Genomic DNA, 26,965 nt, shown 5'->3' with positions numbered 1-26,965 from the left:
TGTGCAAAGGATCGTCGAATGAAGCAACGAAGGGAAAGGGTAATAGAAAATAGTCAATATTCAAACAAGAGTCTAAAAAATATGTTACAGGTTATATGGTTCTACGTAGACGCCCTCCCGGAAGGTAGCCATTGGCTAATAGATTTGGCGGGCCTTCGAATAGCCTATTGCGAAGGCCGCCTAGGTATTCTGGTATTCTGCGCTCCTTTATAAACGGTGTAAAACTGAACCAGGAACAAGCAGAACTGGTTCGAACAAAACTGGAAGAGGCAGTGGATAAGGCACCCGGCGGAAGTCAGAATCCACTGCAGTTCCTAAGAACTACATTCAGCGCGGGGATTCTGTGGATCCACTGCGCGAATGAGCCAGTTAAGACCATTAAAAGATATCTGATATAGCCCACTGGCAAATTAATGAGCCGTTCTGGTTAACTCTAGAACCGTTGCTCGTGTAGCCGCTCATTATAAAAGATGGCAATCAGATCATAAAAAGATGTCTGCTGAACCACATAGATTTAGTTAGTTTAAAAGATGTTCAGTTAAGACCATTAAAAGATATCTGATATAGCCCACTGGCAAATTAATGAGCCGTTCTGGTTACGTCCGTTGCTCGTGTAGCCGCTCATTATAAAAGATGGCAATCAGATCATAAAAAGATGTCTGCTGAACCACATAGATTTAGTTAGTTTAAAAAGATGTTCAGTTAAGGTCACTAAAAGATATTCGTTATAAAAATTGTACTATAAATAATGTTAATAAAAAGATACCTGCTGAACCATTTCCGGTATTTTTAAAATACAATAAACAGTTTTCGGCTATGAACCACTTTGTGATTTTGTAACATCATTACAGCTTTGCTCGTTACTTACTAGAAGGTGGGGCAACAATCGCTTGTTCTATGCTATCACAAATATATATATATTGAATCAACATCACATTTGATTCCTCTGAGGAAATTTGGTGGTTGTAGGCCTCTAGGGGATGGTGTCCACGATAAAACACCAACGAGGTATGTGTTGTACCTCATGGGTGCCTTGGAAATCAACACGAGTAACCTTTGTTTCAGATTATCCTTGAAAAAAAATCAGCACGCAATTTGGAGCTATGTTAGCTTTAACGTGAAGACCTTTACGACATGCTTTTTCTTTACGACAATACTGTTAGATATGTCTTTATACATTAACAAAAGTTTTTTTCTACCTAGGTATACTCTAAGTGTATATAATTTTTTCTCAATATATCTGATATATAATACCTTTAAATATGGTCCTCCTTTTGGAGTATAAAAAGGACGGTCGACTTTTAACCCGCACGGATGCACGCCTATGTACCTTTACGAAGGGAATTGTACATAAACCTAAAAGCTGATCGTAATCCATATCTGCAAAGTATGTTGTCAGCTTGGGTTAGTATATACAGTGCATTCCGTATGTTTTATAAACATGATCAGGGGAAATTGTTGCCTGATGGTTATTAAAGAACCGTCTACGACCAATATACCTTTTTTATCAAAGATGCTTAATATCAACCTGTAAAAACATAATATTATCTGAATTGCCGTAGAAAAAATATTGTATGCAACTATTCAGTCAATTACATAAAAATAATACGCGTTTTTCTGAAAAGACTTGTACATGAGATGTTTGCTGGTTTGGCCACAGCGTAAGAATGGTATATGTTCATTGTAGGAATGTATGATTGGAGGGAGATCGAGGATGTTTGTTGGTCATACTGTAAAAATGGTATACGTTCTTCTAGATGGCTTGGGCATAGTTACATGTTGCAGCCGACAGGTGGCGATTTGTATGACGAGATTATCAACTGTGATCGGATGTTTGATGGTTTGGTCATACTGTAAGAATGGTATACGTTCTTCTAGAGGGCTTGGGCATAGTTACATGTTGCAGCCGACAGGTGGCATGATTAGGCGAAGAACTGTAATAGACGTGGAATCCCCATTCAGTTGACAGGTCAAAATATCTCCAATAGCAACAAATATATATCACCGTTTTGGCAGTGTTGCCATGTTTCTCCTTCCCTTCGATGTCTGTTGCGTTAAAATTAATAGCAACGAAGATATAGTGTCGTTTTGGCATTGCTGACATCTTTGTTTTTATGTTAACATATTCAATATCCCCTCTTTTTCCCAACGAGACCATATTCACACGAATTGGACCAATAGAAACGAAGATATGATATAGGATCCTGGACGCCCATATAAAAAGCATGGAAAACGGAAAGTCTACCTTGGACAGAGGAGTCCTGTGATGGACATTTAAGTCAACCTTGGACAAAAATTCAATACAAATTAAATGGGTCAATTCTCTATTAGAGATGATACAGTCTAGCATGGACTGAACAATTCTAAATAAAATTCCAAGAGTTATCGCATTCGAAAAGTGTTTTTTTGTATTACGAAATAAAATACCAAGATGTTACATATTATTTATTAACAAATTATAATAATTCTAATAATTTTAAAATTGTTTCTCTTTGCAGTTCTGCCTTTTTATTTAAACCTAAATTCATTAGTTCACTAATAATTTTTCGTTTTTGATGCATTTTTTCCTTGTATGATTTTCGTATCGCCATCCCACGTTCACTTTTGTAAAATGTTCTTCTCTTTTCATTTGCTTCATTTTTCCTTCTAATACCTTCCTCACCTCTTTCACACTTGCAGGTTGATTTGACATGTAGTTCATGCTCTGATGTATATTTTTCTAAATTGCTAACGCCTCTGCTCGCTAGGGTAGAAATTTCTTTGCGTATACCTGCACAGAACTTTCCTCTCGAATGTAACCATTCTGATTTAAATACTCTTCTCTCGTAATGGGAGTGAGGTTTACCTAAAAGTCCATCTCCATCTCGACGAAGGGGTTTTTGACCATCAGCACAGGAAATGTATCTCAAAACACCAACACAATGATCCAAATAAATAATTTTCCTAAATGTAGTTTTTGGATGTAGTCTTTTCCCTGCACGTTGTAGTTTCTTCTTGTAAGCCAACACTGTAGATCCATTCGTAAAATGAATTAGTGAATGGAGATGTTCGTGTGCAGTACTTCCGTCGTCTGCTACTAAATGACAACGGCAAATGGAATACCATTTTACATTAGGAGCACATGCTAGAAGAGAAAAGTCACTCTCATTTAAGAGTAAATGATACCATTCTCTCGGTGACTCTTCGTAGTCCTTTGCCATATCCGCTGGCGAAAGAGCTTTGATGTCATTGACACTCAAAAGAGCCAGATAATCACTTTTTGATAATTTAGACATATTTTAACTGGATACTTAATAACGAAGAACTGAACTCTCAAAGCAGTCTCACTAGACTAAAAGAGTCCTTACGAACTCGTTAAGATTATATGCCAGTACAGCTTCCCCCACCCTAATTGTTTATTTCACGCATGCGCCATTAACACGGTCAAAGTTCAAAATATTGTTGTCTAGACTTGCAACTAACCAAGTTATCCAAAAATTTTGGCTTGCTGTTCTGTCACCGCAACTAAATCTCAACCCTACGTTAGGTTAGGCAGTGCAACAGAGGTTAGCAGAGCGTCTCACGTCACGCCATTCACGTCACGTAAATGACACGTCATTCACGTCACGCCATTCACGTCACGTTCTGACGCTCTGCTAACGCTGTTGCACTGCCTAACCTAACGTAGGGTTGAGATTTAGTTGCGGTGACAGAACAGCAAGCCAAAATTTTTGGATAACTTGGTTAGTTGCAAGTCTAGACAACAATATTTTGAACTTTGACCGTGTTAATGGCGCATGCGTGAAATAAACAATTAGGGTGGGGGAAGCTGTACTGGCATATAATCTTAACGAGTTCGTAAGGACTCTTTTAGTCTAGTGAGACTGCTTTGAGAGTTCAGTTCTTCGTTATTAAGTATCCAGTTAAAATATGCCTTTTGTCATTGCTGACATCTTTGTTTATATGGTAACATATTCCTTCCGCTTTCCAACAATATATAATCAGTCAGGTCGGAGACATGCTACAATGCTCTTTTGCTAATGTCTTTGTGATTGCTGCTCTTTTGCTAATGTCTTACATGTAATAAACGAACCAATAACAGCGCAGATGGCAGATAGGTGCTACATGGATCGGGTAGACCGATGGATAAGTGTCTTATTTGGCTTTCTGGACTACATCCGTGTTATAAGAAGAGACAGGCTAGATGAGACCTTTGTGACGTTCTCATTGTTCGGTAAGTGCTCATCTCATTGGTCCTTGGTCGATGGGCGGGACTAAGTTCTCATTGGTCGAGGGGCGGGACTAAGTTCTCATTGGTCGGTGGCTTTGTTTCCTTTGGTAAGTGGGCGTGGCTTTGTTTCCATTGGTCGGTGGGCGTGGCTTTGTGGTGGGCGATCATTGGTCGGTGGGCGTGGCTTTGTGGTGGGCGATCATTGGTCGGTGGGCGTGGCTTTGTGGTGGGCGTGGCTTTGTGGTGGGCGTGGCGTGGGCGTGGCTTGGGCGTGGCAGATAAAAATTTTCCCACGCTGTCAAAATTTTCCCACGCCCAACCGACCCATACTCAGTTTTAGAAGTTAAGGATATTTTCTCGAGCTTTGAAGAAGCTGCATTAAAAAAATACAGGGTCGCGAATAAGGCAAAACATTATTATGAACGATCATAACTTCGAAGTGGTTAAAGAATGTAAATATCTAGGAGCAACAACCACAAATGACAACAAAATAGAGTGAGAAGTTGAAACGCGAATAATGGCAGGAGACCGATCTTTCTTTGCAATGCAACATCTAATGAAGTCAAAACTTCTTTCACGAGGTGCAAAAATTCAGATATATAAGATCATAACATGGACGCTAACAAAAAGATAAGTAAATAAATTGCTGGTGTGGGAACGTAAAATCCTTCGAATGATATATGGCCCTTGCAGAGACAACGTGACAAACGAATGGAGGCGCAGATGCAATAACGAGTTAGAGTCTTTATTCGGAAAGGAAAATATAGTCAGATATATAAAGGCTAATAGAGTCAGATGGGCAGAGCGTGCGATACGCAGTAATGACAATCGCCTTATAAACAATGTGTTCTGGGAAAGGCCAGATGGAAGAAGGTCTGTAGGACTGCCTAGAAAAAGATGGAAAGATGCAGTCAAAGAAGATCTGGAGAAAATGGGAGTGAGACAATGGGAATTAGTGGCACAGGACCGACAAACATGGAAGGCAATAGTAAACGCGGCAAAGACTCACGAAGAGTTGTACCATTGATTGGTAACGCCATTGATGATAATGATGAATAACTTTTGATTAAAAAAATAAAATAGCACTTCTGCTTACAGCATTTGAAAGTTCAAGTCAAATTATACCGGATTTGGTTATTTGCATCGCTAAAAATTAATTTTTTTATTGTTAAACAAAGATATAATTAAATAGTGTTTGAGCCTTTTGACGCGTGCCCAATGCATGCATTTTATTGCATGCTACGTAGAAATTGCCTGTTTGTAGGCGCTTGCACTTATACCTACTCGTTCGATTTTAAATGAGAGATGCATTGAAAACATCACTCAAGTACTATGGGTTTATAGCTTTGTTTAACAGTAAAAAAATAATTTTTAGCAATGCAACTGTCAAAGGCTGTAAGCAGAATTGCTATTTTATTTTTTAATTAAAAGTTATTCGGATTCAAAAAGGGCAATTTTTCGATTTTTTGAAAGTTCATCCGCGTTTATCTCGAAAATCCTGCATCCTACGAAAAATCTTGTAGGAACATTTTTTGCTTAGAATGACCAAAATAATACAAAATAATGTTTTGTTTGGCGCAAAATAGCTTTTTTGTTGTTAATAACAATCTTATCGACATTCGGACCAACTGTTTTCCAAAAAATTCGTGTTCTACGAGTCAAAATACATAAAAAAAACTTGGGTAAGTCCATCTAAGTAAAGGAGGCCGTTGTACTCCCAGGCGGCAGCACTATTGTATATCTACCTAGGCATTTTTATAATATATAAATGCATAACGTACTATCAGACAAAGAGAGTAAAAATATGTTATGGAGCAAAATAAGTTTTTGTTTATTATTTTGACATTATAAAACACAGATATTCTGACACTTATTTATTTGTATAATTTTCTTTGGTAAAATAATACCTTATAAAATACTCTTCCTTAAAGGACCTACCATCTGCAGAGTGCATCATCATCACCCCCTGTTTGTCACCAAAGTGTTCTGTCTTGTGCTTTCTGTATCCAGTTTTTTGTTGTCTTTCGTAAGTTGTCTTGCCATTGTGTTGGTGATCTTCCTCTTCTACGTTTATCGGCTCTTGGTCTTCACTCAACTGGTTTACGAGTCCGTCTTCTGTCCTTCATTCTGGCGACGTGTCCAGCCCATTTACATTTTAAGTTACAGCTTCTTTCAATGACGTCTATGACTTTGGTCTTAGCTCGTAGATCTTCGTTTCTAATACTATCTCGTGGAGTGGCCCCTATCATTGATCGCTCCATTCTTCTTTGCGCTACTCTTAGTTTTTGTGCGTTTTTCTTTGTGAGCGATAATGTTTCTGCACCATAGGTCCATCACCGCGCGGTAGCACGCATTGGTCGAAAACTTTTTTCTTCATATTAGCTGTAGAGCAGAGTACAAACTCTATCATTTCTGTAATTTTGCTCATCAGGATCATCACAAATTAGCATGTACGGGGGAATTATACGGGATAGTTTAAAAGATAATTACGTTTTTTTGATTAGTTTCGTAGCAACATTCACACCCTGTAGAATTGTAGTGATTTGACATCAAATTATGTTCAAATTATTTTTAATATAGTCTACTATTGTTAAAATTTATTAATATACGAAATGTTCAACTTTAGTATACATGCGTTGGGCGAAACTCAGAATGAGTATTTTCACCCTGTATTTTAATATTGTAATGTAATGAAATGATGTTTTATGGTACCTTTTTATTACTTGAGCATTCCCTCTACCTAACTGCTTAAATTTATTAAATTATTTAAGTCAAACATTAATTGCAACAAAATTTACGTGAAATTTTATTAGGTTGGCCGTGAAAATATTCGATCAAAAATAATTTTTCGAAAATAAATACATATTAATCTAGACCTAGACTTATCCTTAATTTATTAGATAATATTGGATGGGATACCAGAATCCCTATGTTTTTAAGATTGTTGGTGCGCAAACTATTAATAAAAACATAAAGTAGTTGTCTATGACTTTTACTGTAAACTTAACTAAATATTTGACATTATACTTTTCTAGTGCTATTGTTACCTAGTTGTATTGTTACCATTACTAATATGCATTTTTCTAATGAGGAACTTATTATATGGTTTTTATTATAGGATAGTATATCTAAAATGTGCTACTAGTAATAAGAATTTATCATCAGCATCAGTTTCGATGATCCCAAAATACTCTAGTCCGGATAGTGATCTTCCTATTTTGGAGAGCTTCCTCCACCTGCTAAAAAAATCTTTCAACGTTTTGTAACTCTGTTATTGTCTTTTGGTATAATTGACAACCATGAACCAACAAAAAAATAGCAATACCTTGTCGATAATATATCTTACATAACTTTATCTAAATTTATGTTTATTTTTTTAAATTTATAAATTAATTTTACAATATTGCGAAATTGTTGAAACTAATTAAAATATCTTAATAAATGCTTATCAAATGTCAACTTTATTGATATTAACTAGGTAGGTACCTAGGTTAGGTATATTATTTGAGATAGAAAGTAAAAACAAATATCGATAAAGTAAATCTGATATGACATTAACGCTATGTAAGAAATATCACATAGGTAAAATATAAACACATATATACATCTAGTAAATAGTATAAACACAAAAGAGAACACAAGATAACGTGGACGATATCGGGAAGAACGGATGGCAATCAAATAAACCATTATATTAATTTCGAAAAACTGGACAATGTAGACACTGGTCACATACTATTAATAGCAAAATTAAAGATGAAAATATTCAAAACAAATATTAACAAGGAAGAAAAAGAAAAAAAAAAAGGAACATATAAAAATTGAAAATACAAGAAAGAAAACAACCGTAGGTATATTGAAGAATTGGAGCAGAAATATATAATAGACAGAGAAGATACAAAGGACATAGAAAAGGAATGGGACAACATAAAAAACAGCATAATAAGAACTGCAGAACAAATAATGGGACCCCACATGGGACCACAATGGCACAATGGGACCACAAATAATTCCACAAAAAAAATCAAATTAAAATCTCGCTAGAAATAAATGGCTAGAGAATGGAAGGCAGGAACAACTAGAACAATACAGAACAGAAAAGCAAGAAGCCACGAAACTCTATTTATGAAAGAAAGAAACTCTATTGATAGAAAAAAGATTGAGAAAAACATTTTACAGATCTATATAAAACCAGCTAAGAAACATATGCAGAAGAGGAAAAAATATCAGATAATACAATGCAGATGAAGACGCACCTACATATCCAGAATTCATAGATATCGTAAAGAAATCCCGGGGCCAGATGAAATTAACAACGAACTGATCATAAACGGAGGGGATGAGGTGCTGAATGTCTATAGAATGGAAAAACGGACATATTAAAGAATGTATATACTATGTTCGTCCTCCTATTGCGCTCTGCATCCTTGCAACTGCTCCACATAGTGAATACGTTCATGCTCCCGGACCGTGCAACGGAGCTTGCTCCGCCTTTGCGCTTCAAATGGTGGCGGTTTATATTTAGAGGAGCACATGCCGTATCCATTGGAGCAGTTGCAGGGAGTGGATACGTGCCTTTACACCAATTCTTAACATTCAGCTATTGGGACCGTGCAAGTTCGGCAAAGCGACCCCTATTTCTACGCTCTGTACTATTATTCGCACTTTTAATTATATTGGCCAATTATATTAGTCCTTGTTACTGGATAATTGTCAAGGCCATACTCCAAAAAAAATAATAAGAAGAAAAAATAAGATTCAGGTTATGTTATGAAAACATCAACAATTGTATGTAGTAAATAAAATTAGTTATTAAAATGCAGTACTGCAAGCAAAATACAATTAATTAAATTTACCTTTATATAATAATTGCATATCATATCAATATTGTGGAGCAATATATAATTTTTCTGCTTCATTGACAGAAGGTATGAAATATACGTCAATTTGACAATTTCAATTGACAATATGAATTATTTAAGATAGTTGCAATATTTCTCCGCGACTCGCGCAGGGTCGTTTCTCGTTTCCCTTTCCAAGTACTTGCACACCGCGAATACTAAATTTACAATCAAGATGCAGTAGAAATAAACAAACCAAGACACGTTAAATGCTACTAGGAGCACTCCCAAATCATAATTTACAATGTATATTGTTAAGCTCTTTATTTTCTCTCTGTTATGAGATTGATCAGCATATTCTTATTTTGATTACTTACTTGAAAATAAATATACTCAATGTCATATAAATTCTATAAATATTATTTATTTATCCAATATACCATAAATATAAGATTTAAATGTATGCTAAAACTCAATTTTGTTGTAACTATTTCTTATCTAATAAATTAATCTTTAATTCTGCTATCTCCTTTTTTTACAAAATTTTCATTTAAATAATTCGTTAGACTGTTCTTACTATTATATAAAAAAAAAACAAAATTTACTTTTCACCTTTTGAATAGATTACTTATTTCTTCTTTGAATTTATGAATGACTAAATTATGCTATAGAACTGTTCAATAAAAAAATAAACAAATATAGTATGTGATATAAAACAACTCTCTCCGTTTCACAAATAATCTGACTAACCTTTTTTTCTTCTTTACTTCTTCTCATGGATTGTGTAGTCCTCGATTATTCCACACGTGCTCCTAGGATGCTGCGAACGATCCTTCTCGTCCAAACTGCTTCACAAACAAACAACAGCACTCGCTCGAAATCTCTCCTCAGTTTTCTCTCTGCTCGATATCTTGTGCAAATTGATATCAACCGGCTACTCGTTCCAGACAGAAACAGGAATCACTTCGAATATAAGGAGATTTAACTTCTCAACATCAACGATTTCGTTTCAACACGATTCTGCTTGCACAGCCACCAACTTCACCACTTTACACAGACTTCTCACTTTTCAAAAAACTGGACTGCTCTCTCCAGATGTTCATTACACAGTGAAACTTTTTTTCTCCCCAAACTCAGACTTTAACACTCTATTCTCCCTCCAACCGTCTCTCTCACCAATCACAAAACATCCTCATTACCCATTACATTCTTACTTTCATTTCTTAAGAACCAATTATTTTTGATCAACTATTTTCAATTATTTTTGTATACAACTTTTCGATTTTGTCAAATTCCAGGAGACACCAAAATTACTTTTGTGTTTCTACATGCTATAAAAACCCGATATATTCTAAAACTTAACAATTGTGTTTACCGTCTTTCCTTCTAAGAAGCATTTATAAACGTCCGATTGTTCACCTCCAAAGTGAAGACATGCACTTTCTAATCCGACCGTTTGTATAAGTCCGTTCATGGAATCATTAATATTGAACGATTTTTACTTTCCACGAAACACTGCTTATGACTTATGACTAACTAACACTATTTACAATTTTTGGGCCATGTACAGGGCGATGAAAATCTATGATCTCGTGGTCTTTGACATAAATTAATTTTCTAAATTTTTCCCATAAAATTATATATACATTGTAAATCCCAAATCATGATTTACAAAGTTTATACAATGTAAATTATGATTCGGGAGTGCTCCTAGTAGCATTTAACGTGTCTTGGTGTGTTTATTTCTACGGCATCTTGATTGTAAATTTAGTATAAATGCAACAACTGTAGAGCTATTTTACTAAACACAACGTACAAGATTCTGACTACGTACATAGACAAAATATGACACTATTAACAGGTATTTAGAAAATGGGGATCAATAATAAACGCAACACACGTACTAACGCAAACCACAGAAAAAAGCTAAGAAACTTGACATTGAACTACACATATTGTTCATCCTAGTTCAGTATTGTTGTTGACTTTTAAGAGGCTTTCGACATCATAAGGTAAAGTGCTAAAAATCCGTCCTCTGTCCTAAATTCGTCCCCCACTGTAACTTCTACTGACAATACTGCAACCTTGCGAGAGAGTAAGGAAACTCTTCAAAACGATTCAGTTTACTAGTGACACTGGCGTAGATTCTTTGTTCTGTTCATTTACTTTTTAATTTTTCATAAATATTTTTTGTAGTAGCTTGCTACAGTGTGTATTAAATTTTAAATACGTATATTGACTCTCCAAGGTAAGTTTGGACTTATCTAGCGATTGATAATAGTAGAATGTTCTTTGAATATTATATTTGTGTTGTTACAGCCATGTAGTTCTACTCGTTTCGTCACGAGCAGCAGCCATGTTTTATATTACGAAATTCCTAAATTCGTCCCCTTTGACGTCCACTGGTGTCAACCGATGATGAGGATAGTTGTTCTAGTGTTTAAGATGCACCATGTGCTGTGGAAAACGTTTTTGACAAGACAAGTGAAGACAAAAATGGATCAGGTGTTCGTGGTGTCCTGGGATGGGTTCTTCTTCAACCATAGTCAAAAATTTTGTTTATGATTTATGTCTGGATGTGTAAATAGATATAGCTTATGTTTAAATGATTATGACTATGTATAAAATGTATAAACATATGTCACATAAATGGGTGAGGGACGGAATTGGGATACCATTTTTAAATAATCTAAATTTACCTTATTTTGATTATTTATTTATTTTTGGTTAGAGAAAATTTATTTATTAGAATCGTACTAGCATAAACTAGCATAAACTAGTTACATAAATGGGTGAGGGACGGAATTAGGATACCATTTTTAAATAATCTAAATTTACCTTATTTTGATTATGTATTTATTTTTGGTTAGAGAACATTTATTTATTAGAATCCTACTAGCAAAACTCTTAGGTACATTGAGTTGCTTAAATAAGTTGTTTCCATTATTTTAACTCTATCAGATTTCAGAATTTAAGATTTTGCTTAGGTGGACGGTATTTGGACACCTTACCTTATACAGACCATAATTATTACAAGAAATGAAATGGATGGAAATAGTAGCAAAATTAATAAGACTGACTAGAATCACAATGAAGTACTCATCAGTAAGACTTATGGCGTAAGACAAGTAGAGAGTTTGTCAGGGGCGCAATTTAATATCGTGCTATTTAGAAGGAGTAATCAGAAACACAGAGATGAAAAAGTCAATTACTCAAAGTTGGATATTACCTCAACACAAATTATAGGATAAGCAGACGATCTAGCATAGGTAGCACGTGACAAACATAGAAGAAATACTTACAGCGTTGATAAGAGATGCAAATAACTTCTTCTTTTTTAAGTGCCGTCTCCCAATCGGGAGACGGCACATTTGAAGCAGTCACTTAAATTCTTCAACCATGACACTCTACTTCTTCCTATACTCCTTCTGCCTCGTATCTTTCCCGTATTATAAGCATTTCATATCGCATTAGCATTTCATATCGCTCTCCCCTCATTACGTGTCCCAGATATTGTAACTTTCTTATTTTTATTGTGTTTATTATTTCGCATTCTTTGCCCATTTCTCGCAATACTTCCGAGTTCGTTTTCTTTTCTGTCCATGCTATTCTAAGCATCCTTCTGTTAACACCACATTTCAAAGGCAAAGAGCACATGACTAATAATAATCAATCAGAATAAAGCAAAATACTTAATAAGTACAAGAGACTAGGCACACAGAATAATGGACATAAAAATGGGTGAAAATAAATTCCTTAGGGACGATTTTCAAATTCCTTCCATTTTTGGAATTGGATTTCGAGGGCAAAAATGGAAGGAGTTCAGAACAGTGGCGTATCCAGCAGGATCCAGCAGGATCCAACATCGTCAAGAGGGGGGGCCGACTGGGAAAATTTCTATGAAAAATAAATGAATATAAATAAATGTTTTTATAATCTTTATACAGTGCAATGGAATAAGTGTTGCCCCCCCCCCGTTAACTTGTTTATTTTAAGAATATAAGCAAAACGCTGGGACATGTCGATTTTTAAACTAACCATAGTATATTATAGCATCAACGTTTCGAACTTTACGCAATTCCTCTTCAGGTGACAGCCATAAATTTGATTTTTTTAAATAGGAAAGTACATCATGTGAAACCTCAATTAAAAGCTCTTAAAATACTGATTTCAAAAATATATAATACTTTAATCCTGTTTGAGAGCGTAGGCGCAAAATTTCGGTCGAATTCTTTCTAAATGCAATCATTTTTTTCGAATCCTGAAAAAACTAATAAATATTTTTAAAAAATTTAAACGCAGAATGAAATATTACAGTATTCTAGATGGTCCAAAGTCCCTGAGAACTCCTATAATGTTTATTTTAATAAGTCACAGTGGTGAAAAAAAGAGAAAATTTAGTGTGATTTTTAATTTCAAATATATCATTCAAAAGAAACTTTTTGTTTATTATAAGGGACTGTCAGCCCTCCGTAATAATCTAATCTTTCATTCTGCGTTTAAATTTTTCAAAAACACTTATAAGTTTTCTCAGAATTCGAAAAAAATAAATGCGTTTAAAAAGTGTTCGACCGAAAGTTTGTGCCTACAATCTCAAAAAGTATTAAAGTAATATACATTTTTGAAATCATTATTTCAAAAGCTGTTAAATGAGGTGTTACATGATGTACTTTACCATTTAAAAAAATCAAAGTTATGGCTGTCACCTGAAGAGGGATCGCGTAAAGTTCGAAACGTTGATGCTATAATATACTATGGTTAGTTTAAAAATCGACCTGTTCGAGCGTTTTGCTTATATTCTTAAAATAAACAAGTTAACAGGGGGGGGGGTAACACTTATTCCACCGCACTGTATATAACTTCGTTTGAGAGGGCGGGCCGCTCGCCCCCATCGCCCTCTCCTGAATCCGCCACTGGTTCATAAATAAGCGAAGGAATTAAAGCGGAGAACGTGGTGTATTAGAAATATCATCCACTATTTAAAGATATAAACCTGAGCAAAAAACAAAGACAAGATAATATCTAAAGCAGTAATTAGACAAGTGATACCTACTAATACTATATGAAGCGGAAGTAATGTGTCTTACGAAAAAAGACGAAGAAAAACTAAAAGTAATTGAAAGAAAAATTATGAGAAGAATACACGGCCCAATAAAGACAGAACAAGGGGAATATAACAGATGATGAACCATGATATAATAAAAATAAATATAATCGAAGGGGAAGATATAGTAAAACTTATTAAAGCACAAAGACTGAGATGGTTTAAACAACAAAGAAGAAAAGTTTCAGGACCGGAGAGAGTGGAAAAAGATAGTAGACAAAGTAAAAAAATATAATAATCTTGAAAAATAGCCTAAAGAATATATGCGGACTAATCCACCGCGTTAAATGGATTAAAAGAGCTGAAATCAAAGAAATAATAAAAACATCATGCGCTATTGGGATCTATGTAATCTACAGTTTTTATTAGATTAAAACAAAACAACAAAAAAAGTGATTATCAAAAAAGTCCTTATAAAGATCTCGTTTAAAGAATTCATTTTCTATTCTAACAAAGAATCCTCTTGATCAAAATACATAACATACTACTTATCTGATAAACATTATTGATAATATTTCAATTTTATCAATTTTATTAATTTTAATAAAAACAAGTGAGCTCTATCAAAGGCTCGACACCAAATAATTTCTAGAAAATATATGGCAGTATTTTGAGTGTTGATAGTTTAGTGAAAACAGTGATAATACAACAAACAGTGCATGCAGGGAAAATATGTTGTTCTGTAGGGTGAAACGAGAACGAGGTACGAGTGTGTTAAACGAAGACACATACGATGACGAAATCGATGAAAAGAGGCGATCGGGGATTATTTCGAAATCCATCGGCACGGCCACGTATGAAGTGGAAACAGCTGATGTAAAAACTTATCCGAAAACTAAAGAGTAAGTAGAAAATAATTTAGGCATCTTTTAAATGCGATCGGGGCCTTTTCTAGGGTTTTGAGCGCCCCGGACAAAACAAAATTTGGCACCCTTTCAGACAAGAATATTTAAATTTACTACAAATTAAAAAAAAGTGAAAAGGCAAAATATCAAAATTACACAATAATAAACTGTGTAAAATTTTTATTTACCTACTTACAAGTGATGCAACATATGGAATTAAATGCTCTCCAAGATATGAATGACAGCCGAAGTAAATATGTTTCATAAAAGTAATTTAAAAATATTTTTTTTCTATCTTTTAAATTTGCAGATAGTACGTTTTTAACGGTAAAATATTGCAAAACCTCTAAATTTTAAAGAACCGCTTGGATTCATATGAAATTTGGCATACACATAGCTAACAAGTCAAAGAAAAAAAGTGATATTGTGCCGATATGTGCTTTTGCCCTGGGGGTGGTTTTCACCCCCTATTGGGGGTGAAAAAATATTCGTCCAAAGTAGGTCCGGAGATGGATAAACTGACTAATTTTAAGTAACTTTTGTTCTATAGAGTTTTTTCACTAAGTCAATACTTTTTGAGTTATTTACCAGTGAATATGTTCAGTTTTTCAACAAAATAACCACGCTTTTAGACGGTTTTTCGCAAATAACTAAAATAGTAAGTATTTTGTCGAAAATACATTCTTAATAAAAATATACTTAATAAAAATATAGCCTGTAAAAAATTTAAAAAATGGTGTATATATCACGTCTCTATACGTAGTAGAAGCAGAGTTATGCTAATGAAAAATAGGTTCATATTCGTCAAATTCCAAATGGAATACTTTAACGTGAAATAATCAAAAATGAAGCACATTTCGGGGAAAACTCATTACAACTTATTTAAAGTGTTTAAAAAAAGCTTTAATTTTGTTTTATAAAAAAATTTCTAGCATCAAAAGTAAACAAGTTACGCTCAAACTAAAGTTAGTCCCTTTTTTTTGGTAAAAAAATCGGGAAAATCACCCCTTAATTAATATCTCAAATGAACTTAATCGTTACGACTTCACAATTTTCTTGACTCGTGTATGTATTGTTTATATGATCTGTAAGTTTCATCGGTTCAACGTCTTTATTTTTGAAAGGGCTGTAGTTAAAAGGGGTTGGACGAGTCACTGATCACGAATGTATGCAAATTTAGAAACACCAAATCTTAATCAATTTTTGTCTAACAGAAAAACAAAAAAATACATGATATATTCAGAAAAGCAATGCTGATTTTTTTTTGTTTTTCGAGATTTTTGGTATCTCTAACAATGTTTAAGTTATTTTGAAAAAAAGGCATATTTTTCAAAATTAAAATTTTTAAAAATTTTACTTTAAAACCAAATTTTTTCAAAAATAAGCACTTTGAATCGATGAAACTTACAGATCATATAAATACAACGTAAGTAAAATAATTTGTGGAGCGGTAACGATTAATTTCATTTAAGTTGCTAATTAGAGGGTGGTCTTCCCGATTTTTTTTTTGCCAAAACAAAAGGGATCAACTTTATTTTGAGCGTAACCTGTTTAAATTTAATGCTAGAAACTTAAATAAAGCTTTTTTTAAACACTTTAAAAAAGTTATAATGAGTTTTCCCCAAAAAGTGCGTAATTTTTTGGATATTTCACGTCGAAATATTCTATTTGAAATTTGGTGAATATGAATCTATTTTTCATTGGCTATAACTCTGGTTCTACGAGGTCCAGAGACCTAACGCGTACACCATTTTTTTTACTTTTTTACAGGCTATATTTTTGCTAAGAACGTTTTTTTCGACAAGATGAGTACATACTTACTTTTTGAGTTATTTGCGAAAAATCAACATATTCACTTGCAAATAACTCGAAAAGTGTTGACTTGGCGAAAAAGCTCTATAGAACAAAAGTTACTTAAAATTAGTCAGTTTACCCATTTCCGGACTTATTTTGGACATATATTTTTTCACCTCCAAGAGGGGGTGAAAGTCACCCCCAGGGCAAAAGCACACATCGGCACAATATCACTTTTTTTCTTTGACATGTAAGCTATGCATATGCCAAATTTCATGTCAATCCAAGTGGTTCTTTAAAATTTAGAGCAAAAACCGTGAAAGAATGTACTAAGACTTTTGTATGTTTTCCCGCAAGTTTATATTTTTTGCAACTTTATTTTCTCATCAGACTCTCTCTTCATGCATTGGTCATCCCAAGTCGGGCCCTGACCTTCCCCAGCATCCGCCTCCAAGTATCTCTGTCTCAGGCTGCTCTCCTCCAGTTGTCCACCCTCAATATATCTCTAGCATCGGTTCTCACTTCGTCTATCCACCTCTTCCTTGGTCTTCATACTGGCCGACGTCCCACCATAATTCCACTAAGCGTTCTACTAGGTGTTCTGTCGTTATCCATTCTTATAAGGTGACCTGCCCAGAGCAATGTACTATAGAGGGTTCTCTGTAATATTCGTATAACTTGTGGATGAACCTTATTCTCCATATTCCATTGTCGCAAATGGGTCCCAGTATCCTCCTTAATATCTTTCTTTAAAAAGCATTAACCCACATAACAATGATGTTCGCATCATGTTCTAAGCATATCCTACCAACATTCGTCGAAGTATATCCTTTTTAGTATATGCGTAGTACAAGCATAGCATGTACCATAAAAAACATTCTAAATTTCATGTTCTTTGCATGTGCCTCAAAGAATATTCTTGCACCGAATATACTGAGCACATTCGGGTACGTAGTATCTCGGAATGTTCGTAAAAGTTTATTCTTAGAATATACCTTAATCGAATATTCTTAGTATATGCGTAAGTATATGCAAAAGTATATACTTAACACATACCTACTTGTATATACTTTTAAAATATCTAAAAAATAATATACTGTATGTACGTACGTACCTATAGGAAGAAGAATAACGTGAGCCTATAGATTATCAACTTCGCGTTAAGAATAATTAATAAAATTTATGTATTTTAGTAGGTACTACTGAACTATCTAATTCATTTTTTTTTAAACCGTTTTAATTGTATGGTAAAAAGTTTAAAACTTAATTCTATTGTGAAGAAAAATGAGAAATTCTCGTTTCGTTTTCAGTTGAAATGAATATACCATTTTGATTTGAGTTTATACCATAAGTAAAATAATTTTCGGGAATCCGGAAACGGCCATTCATTGTCATTCTGACCCTTGCATTGCATTTTATACCTGCACAAGGGAAGGGGGTAGGTAACAAAAGAGCAAAATATGAAAATAGTTTCCAGTACAGTTATGCATTTATGTCTGCGCTGTTAGGTAGGACCAAGTATTTCTAGCTACAAGGACTAAAACATTTTTAAGAACATAAAAAGCTGTTTGAAAATAATAAATTCATATTGGTACTTCAATATTTCCTAAATACCTAGTAAGTAAAAGTATGTATAATGTATATAGATACCTATAAATTTTAGTAATTTACATACATATTATAATATATTTGGCTATTATATAATTATATAAGCAGCATTTTTATTTTGATGTGCACGTAATAACTAAATATATTACTTATATTTTATATATAGGCTACTTACCCATATAATATTTATTATACATAGGTACCTATATAACTAACTAAAGTTTATATATTTTATACTTACTTTTTACGTAATATTGTAGAATGCAATAACTACATTCTCATATGCAATTAGAATATGTAAATATAATATATTAGTATTCTTTGGTAGAACCTATAGGATGAGATTGGGTGATGTTGAAAACATACTTCTGAGAAATACAGCACATCCTTGGAATATTCTTCCCATATACTAAAAATATGTGCGATAGTACATTCTAAGTATATACATAGAAGGTATATAGCACTTCCTTGGAATATTCTTCCCATATACTAAAAATATGTGCGATAGTACATTCTAAGTATATAACTAGAAGGTATATAGCACTTCCTTGGAATATTCTTCCCATATACTAAAATATGTGCGATAGTACATTCTAAGTATATAAATAGAAGGTTTATAGCACCTCCTTAGAATCTTCTAAAAAGTATGTTCTTGGTATATACTGAAAAGAAGTACGGTAGTACATTCTAAGTATATACATAGAACGTTTAAGTACTGTAATGTAGTATATACTCAGTATATGCTCTGCACATTCGCAATGGTAATTACGCATATTCTAAGTATATACTTTTTCTGAAAAGTATGTTCTATGAATCTACTAAGAACATGAAATTGTTATGTGGGAATAAGGTTTATTGTCTTTTCAGTCACTATTCACGTTTCTATACCATATATGTTGCTATTGGCCGTATGATGGTTTTATATATTTTAAACTTTACTTCCCTATCGATGTCTTTGGATCCAAACACCTGCGCCAGAGAGAAGTATACTTTGTTAGCAAGCATTATCAGTTTCCGTATTTTTTCCTCATCGCTGCCATTCTCAGTTATCTGTACGCCTATACGGCTCCACGGGCGAGAAATTGACGCTAGCAGTAGCAGTAAAATGAACTTAAGGTTCCGCGGAACGGAATGGGAATAGCCGAACTGAACCGATTACGCACAAGTCCTGTAGTCGGTACAGTTCGGCTATTCCTATTCCGTTCCGCGGAACCTTAAGTTCATTTTACTGCTACTGCTAGTGTCAATTTCTCGCCCGTGGAGCCGTACGCTAAGTATGTGAGCGGTTCTATTACTTCTATATTAGCGTCGTCTATTGTTAAATTCTGCAAGTCAAGTCAAGTCAAGTCAAATTTATTGATCACATGCGACATTATACAAGTACATGTATGAGACAAGTCAAATTTACAGACATACATCTTAAAAGTATATAAATTAATAAATACGATAAAACATACTTAAAAGTTATTTTTAGAATATGGCTCTAGCTCACAAATGTATTGATGTATTGTACCCTCGGATATCCGTGGAAAAAATTTACACCCAAAATAACAAAATTCAGTTTGGCAACACTGTGTAAATGTTGATAGTAACATATATCCTTTTTAAGATAAACACAACTGTAATTTAGTCCAAACAAATTAATATATTTTGTTTGCCAACAAAAATGAGATTTTTCAACCAAATAATGTTTCAAATATGATGTGCAAAATAATTTTTAAATGGGTTCTGCTAATTGGCTTGCTCTTTTTGTCATTAAAGTAAAAAAACTTCAAATTTCACTCATTAAATCATTATTGTTCGGTTATCGTCTTAATAATTTTAACTGTACTAATATCCGTCGAGTAATTCTGAATGACTAATAGGTTGTTAAAACATTTTATCTGTAGCGGCTTCTGGAATATCTTAAAAATATCGAATTTCATTGATAAAATGCACATATCCCACCGATCTTCGCTTCGACCATACACACCTCCGAAAGTTTGGCTGATGTAAATTAATTCGTATATCTATTGGCAATTTGTTAAATAAACTTATGGCTGCATAATGTGTGCTACCTTCCAACAAAACAGAACGATGTTGTGGAAGCATAAAGTGATTGTCTCTGAATCTTGTTGAATAAACATGGTTAAATTGAAATTTATTGAATTCATAAATTGTGCAATGTAAATACATTATACACGAACATATATACAGACCAGGAATTGTAAGAATATTGTTTTGTCTAAAGATGCCTCTACAAGAATCTCTAAATTTCATTTTATACATTATCCTAATAGCTCTTTTCTGAAGTACGAATATCTGCTCTAATTCAGAGGTACAACCCCAGACTTCAATGCCATATTTGGCTATTGAGTAAAAATGGGCAAAGTATACTATTTTTAATATTGATGTATTAAAGAGACGTGAAATAATTCTCAATGCATAACAGGCGCTACTTAATCTGGATTTCAAATTAGAAATGTGGTTTGACCATTTACAATTACTGTCTAACAGGACCCCCAGCAACTTCGTGCAGTCTGTTTTATCCATAGTGGCTTGATGGTTTAATAAATTATTTGACGCGAAAATCACATACTTTGATTTCTCTTCATTCAAAACTAGTTTGTTGGATAAGAAATAACTGCTGATGGTGGATAGTATCTGTGTAGTTCTATTTTGCAAATTTTGATCGGATGTTGCTGTGACTAGAATGTTGGTATCATCCGCATAACTGATGATGTTAACTCCACTCAGTGAATTAGTTACGAAAGCTATATCATTAGTATATACTATAAAAAGTAGAGGACCCAATACACTACCCTGAGGGACACCATAATGGATATCCAATGTGTTTGATTCGTTTACAAGTCCATTAGATATTATCTTTACTTTTTGTCTTCTATTTTCTAGCTAGGAAGTAAACCATCCTAGAACTACACCACGAATACCAATCCCCTCAAGTTTTATTAGCAACAAATTACGATCCAAAGTATCAAAAGCCTGCAAGTTTCGTTGGTTCCTTGCTTTTACTAGGGCTTTAGTTTTATCTACGTTGACGGCCAGCCCTGTTTCTTTCGCATTTTCTTCAAGCTCCACATATAGTTTTGTGATGTCTCTTGTGGTTCTTCCCATTAAGTCTACGTCCAATGAGCTGTTCAGAAAACTTCTACAATTGAACATTGAAAGCCCATATAACATACTGTATCTTCTTGCTTTAAACAGAAAAGAAATTTACGATTGTTTTTTATATTTCGTCAGAAGAACAAAAATACAAATTTAATAATACCTTTTGCTGCTACCTTATGTCTTTCCTTAATGTATATATACCTTATCTATCCGAGGCCTACCTTTGATCGTTTATAAAATGCCCTGATCGGCCCCTGGGCGAGAAGAGTGTAATCCTTGTGTCAAATCCTTGCACTCTCTTTTACAAAATTTGTATCTGGCTGTGTGGGTTTTACCTTAAAGCCAAAAAAAAAGTCTACGTCATCTGCGTACATTGCAATTTGCTTAGTTTTATTAAACAGTAAATTTCTTGGGTTTACGGACATTTTTCTGATGACATATCCCATACATATATTAAACAGGGTCGGTGCCAGCCCATCTCCCTGTTTTAGCCCTTTAGTTATCTGGAAGGGATCTGTCAATTCATTTTGAATTCGTACTTGCGCTTCTGTGTGAGTCATGGTGGCTTGAACTAACTTTACCAATTTTCTTGGTACACCAAATTCTTGCATAATTACATATATTCTATCTCTACATATGTATGTTATCATAGGCTTATGTATGTTATCATATGTGTGTTTTCCAATTTTGAGAATTTCAGCTGGTATGTTGTCAATCCCTGGTGCTTTATTATTTTTCAGTGCTTTAATGGTATCCAATATCTCTTGTCTAAAAAATCAAAATAAAAAATCTTGTATTAAAAAATAATTGTGGGAGATATGAATGCGAAAGTAGGAAGAGAAGAAAATAAGAATATAACAGGGGGTAAAAGCCTACATAAAGAAAGCAATGACAATGGCAAAAAACTAATAGAACTTTCAATGGAACATAACCTTAAGATAGTAAGTACACAATTTGATCATAAAGATATACACAAAATAACCTGGATCTCTCCTGATGGGAAAACGAGAAACCAAATAGACCTCTCATTGAAAGAAAACACAACAGATCTGTGACTGATTGTAGAAGCTACAGGGGAGCAGACGCGGACAGTGATCATATATTGACAATAGTTAAACTTAAGCAAGAAATTCCCAAACTACCAAGAAAAGGAACACAACGGAAAAAATACCAATTAGAGCTGCTCCAAGATAAACAGGTAGCAAAAAGAACAGTGGAAGAGATAAACAAGAGATTACAAAGAATCACGACGGGGAACATAGAAGAGGAATGGGAACTAATACAAGCAGCTGTGATAGAAGCGGCAGACCTTAGCATTGGGAAAGCAGAAAAAGAAAAGAGAGAACAATGGTTTGATGAGGACTGCAAAAGAATTCTAGAGCAGAGAAACAACGCAAAAATGGAAAATATTATAAACAACACAGAAAAAAGTAAAGAGTATTATAAAGACAAAAGAAGAGAAGCTAAACGATTATGCAGGCAAAAGAAGAGAAAATCACTGGAAAAGCAGCTATAAATAATAGAAGAAAACTATGTCCAAAAAGAAGTTAAAAATTTTTATCAAGGAGTAAAAAACACGAGGGACTCAAAATAAATCACAATGTTTTGCACAAATAAAGATGGTATGTTGCTGGAAGACAAGACAGAAAAATTGAATAGATGGGCAGAATACTTCGGAGAATTATTAAACGATAAAGACCAAACAGAAACAGACATGCAACAGCGAGGGCAAAAATCGAACTACAACAAATACAAGAAGCGGAACCACAACAAACACAATCACCGACAGAAATGGAGATAATAATAGTAATAAAAGACCTAAAAAATAATAAATGTGCCGGAGAAAGCGGAGTGCCAGCAGAGGAAATATACTGCAGCAAAAAATAGCTCGATTTATAACGAAAATATGGGAAAACGAAAAAATGTCGGAGCCATGGAACACAGTACTCATCTGCCCAATTCACAAGAAAGGTGATAAGACCATGTGAAAATTACAGAGGCATCACACTGTTAGAAGTGGTGTATAAGGTATTAGCAAAAATTATAAGAACTAGATTAAAAACTTATGAATCAGAGATAATAGGAGAATGTTTTCAGACAGGGAAGAGGAACAACCGATAAAATTTTTTTGCTAAAATTATTACAAAACAATAGTTATGAACAAAATCTAGGCTTGCATAAGCTCTTTATCGATTTTAAACAGGCTTACGACTCCATCTCACGAAACGGGCTACACGAAGAAATGGGAGCGCTAGGAATATCAGAGAAACTGATACGATTAGTTAAAATGACGTTAACCAACACAGTCAATAAAGTCATGATAAAAGGCAGTTTTTTCAAATCAGTTTAACGTCAACAGAGGATTAAAACAAGGGGACGCCCTGTCAACAGACTTATTCAATCTAGTACTAGAAAAGATAATTAGAGGAGCCAATATCCAGACAAGCGGCCCGATTCTTAACAGAAGACAACAGTGTGTAAGTTTTGCAGATGATCTGGTGTTTCGGACACGTTCAAGAGTAGAACATCAAAAATTGTTCAAACAATTTGAAGAAAAAGAAAAAAAATATGGCCTGACTATAAACCAAGGAAAAGCCAAGTATATGGAAATGAAAGGAGAAAATGCTAAAGAAAATAAGTGGATTACTCTAAGGGCAAATGACAAAGATTATAAATTTGAGAAGGTACCTGAATTTGAGTACCTTGGAGTAACAGTTACAAATAAATGAGACAAAGAAAGAGATAGATAAACGGTTGTTGAAAGGTAGCAAAGCAGTAGGTTCATTAAACACACTGTTGAAGGCAAAAAACGTGTCCAGGGCAGCCAAGATCCGAGCGTATGAAACAATAGTGAGACCAACGGTGTTGTATGCATATGAAACTTGGACAATCAACCAGAAAGAAGAAAAAAAGCTAGAAAATTGGGAGAGAAAAATATTGAGAAAAATTTTTGGTGGTATAAAGGAGGCTAACGGGGAATGGCGCAGAAGAACAAACCAGGAGCTAATGGAAATGTATAAGAAACCTAAAATAACTCAAGGCACAGAGAGTTAGGTGGTTGGGGCATGTTTTACGAATGCCACAAGAAAGACACGTCCTAAGAGTTTTATCAGCAGGAGAACAAGGGAAGAAAAGAAGAGGGAGACCACGAAGGAAGTGGTTTGATGCCATCCGGACTGAACTAGAAGAAATGGGTACAAGAGACTGGAGAGGACAAGTACAGGACCGCAAAAAGTGGAAGAAATTAGTCAAGACGATCGAAGCCAAGGGCCTCTAAGACCTGTAGTGCTGTTAATATAATTTCTCTTGTCTTGTGAGTGATTTCGTTAGTTCATTATTTTGGTTCTGATCTGCTATCTCGATATCAGGTACTGCATGGGCTGTGTTTATTTGTGTTTGCTCTGTTAGCAGACCCTCGAAATAGTTTTCCCAACCTACTTTTATTGCTGCGTCGTCACTGATAATTTGTCTATCCACAAGGAAGAATTTCCTGTAGCTGGCTGTATACCATTGATTACAAGTAAATTTAATGAAAAATTTTTTCTTCACCGAACGTTTCAAGCGGTGAAGGGAGAAATATTCCATATGATTGCTCGAGCCACTATGTGCATTTCAACCATCGCACGTTCAAAATTCTTATAATGTGAAACAGAACAGCGCTTTGTGTGTGAAACAAACGTCACTATTCACTGTTCGCTCGAAACGCTGAGGAGCTACCCCCTCCGCAATATCTTTAACATTCCTAGTAGACGGATTTCAATTTTTAAAAGTGGACTGTCAAACTAACGTCAGAACGTGTATGTATCGATCTGTAAATTGGTGCCGAAATTTGTAATTATTACTGTAAATACTAGTTATTAAAATTAGTTTTCGTTCAAATAGTGACTAATAACAATTGTGTTACGTGTTATTTATCAAGAACAAGCTGTCACTTCAGTCAGTAAGAGATGTTTTACTTAATAATCTTCCAACTTAAACACACTCAGTGTCAAACTTTCAATAGTTTTTCACTGTTGCTATCCCGCCCCAACGGACGCCAACGGTTAGGCAACCAGTATTGCAGTGATGTATCCAAGGTTATCACTTATTTCCAGACATCCAAAGCGTTAATATAAACAAATTAAAGTTACTTTTGACTACATGAGTAACAATTTAAATCAATGTTCCCCCACTGTTAGCAACACCATGCCTGGACCCAACTCTTCCAGTAATCTTACTAGTTCATATGCAACTGCTACTATGACTAAACAAAGTCCGAAGTATCCCAAGAAGACCGAAGCAATTTTATAATTAGTTGTACGTCTGTATAGTATCCAATATTGCATAGGTTTCCAATTTTTTTTTCTTCATAACTTTTACCTAATGTTATTTAAGATTTAGAAATTAACTGTTATAATAATTAGTTTTAAGTCCTTATTGTAATTAATTATTGTATAACCAATATTGTTTGTGTCAATGGTCATTGCTGCCGAGGCACATAAATTAAAAAAAAAAAAAATTAAAAGTGCGCTTGGAAGCTTTGAAAAGAGCCTTTCTGTATATATGTAAAAAATCGACTATTTAAGGTGCTTAATGGGCCCAGCATAATTTTGTAAATTTGAAATTTTTTCCAAAGATTTTCGAACATACCTTTTGTAAGGTATGTTTAAAAAGTTGGAAAAATTTAAAAGCAAAAACTCTATTTTTTGCACTTTTTCCCAATTATTGCTGTTTTTTAAACTTCCTCTTCTTTAATTGGCGTCTCCTAATCGGAGATTGGATATCATCATCACTATCTTTACTCTATCTACTGTGCTCTGAAGAGTTATAGAACGTCATTTAAACCAATCCCTTAAATTCTTCAACCATGACACTCTCCTTCTTCCAATACTCTTTCCCTCTTATCTTTCTCTGTATTATCAGTCGGACATCTTGGATATTAAAGCACCCTAATATGTCTGTGTAGATATTGGCATTGGATCCGACTCGGTCCGACCGTCACATGTAACACCGTTGCTGTATCCTCTATTTTTTCATACTATCACGTTACAATTTTTTGTGATATTATATTTGTGTGTGAAATGTATCATTTTTGTGTATTTTAGGTATGTTCTAATATGTTATGTATATATAGGTTTTTACTTGATTATTTTAAATCATTGTGACGTTTAACTTGCTAGAAACCTTGTACCTAATATTGTGTAATGTGTTAAAAGTAAGTAGTTTTGAAACACCAATTAAGTAAAGTTTATTATGTTGTTGTTTTCACCAATTTTGAAAAAATGTGAAAACATTGAATTGTCCACGTCCGTCTGTCCGTCCGTCCGTCTTGTCTGTCTGTTTGCAAACTCAACTCCTCCGTCATTATACAAGGTAGAATGACAAATGAGGTGTCAAATGAAAGCTTATCCAAGGATGGTACTGAAGGTGAGAAATTTAACCTAGGCTGTCTGTCCGTTTGTCTGTCCGACTGCGT

General features: G+C 34.3%; 1 protein-coding gene across 1 annotated transcript in view; it reads left to right on the top strand.

Moving 5' to 3' along the window:
- The first annotated feature begins 14,645 nt into the window (after positions 1-14,645).
- The window catches only part of LOC114326959 (cGMP-dependent protein kinase, isozyme 1), a 46,378-nt gene continuing 34,058 nt past the window's right edge, over positions 14,646-26,965 (top strand). The window contains exon 1 of the mRNA XM_028275449.2: positions 14,646-14,997. Coding sequence (XP_028131250.1) covers positions 14,828-14,997 — 170 coding nt within the window. The 5' untranslated portion in view covers positions 14,646-14,827. The remainder of the gene's footprint in view (positions 14,998-26,965) is intronic.

Source organism: Diabrotica virgifera, chromosome 1, assembly GCF_917563875.1.
Source record: "Diabrotica virgifera virgifera chromosome 1, PGI_DIABVI_V3a".
In the NCBI taxonomy this organism is placed as follows: domain Eukaryota; kingdom Metazoa; phylum Arthropoda; class Insecta; order Coleoptera; family Chrysomelidae; genus Diabrotica; species Diabrotica virgifera.
Note: the sequence above shows the minus strand (reverse complement) of the source record. Positions and strands in the feature narration are given on the sequence as shown.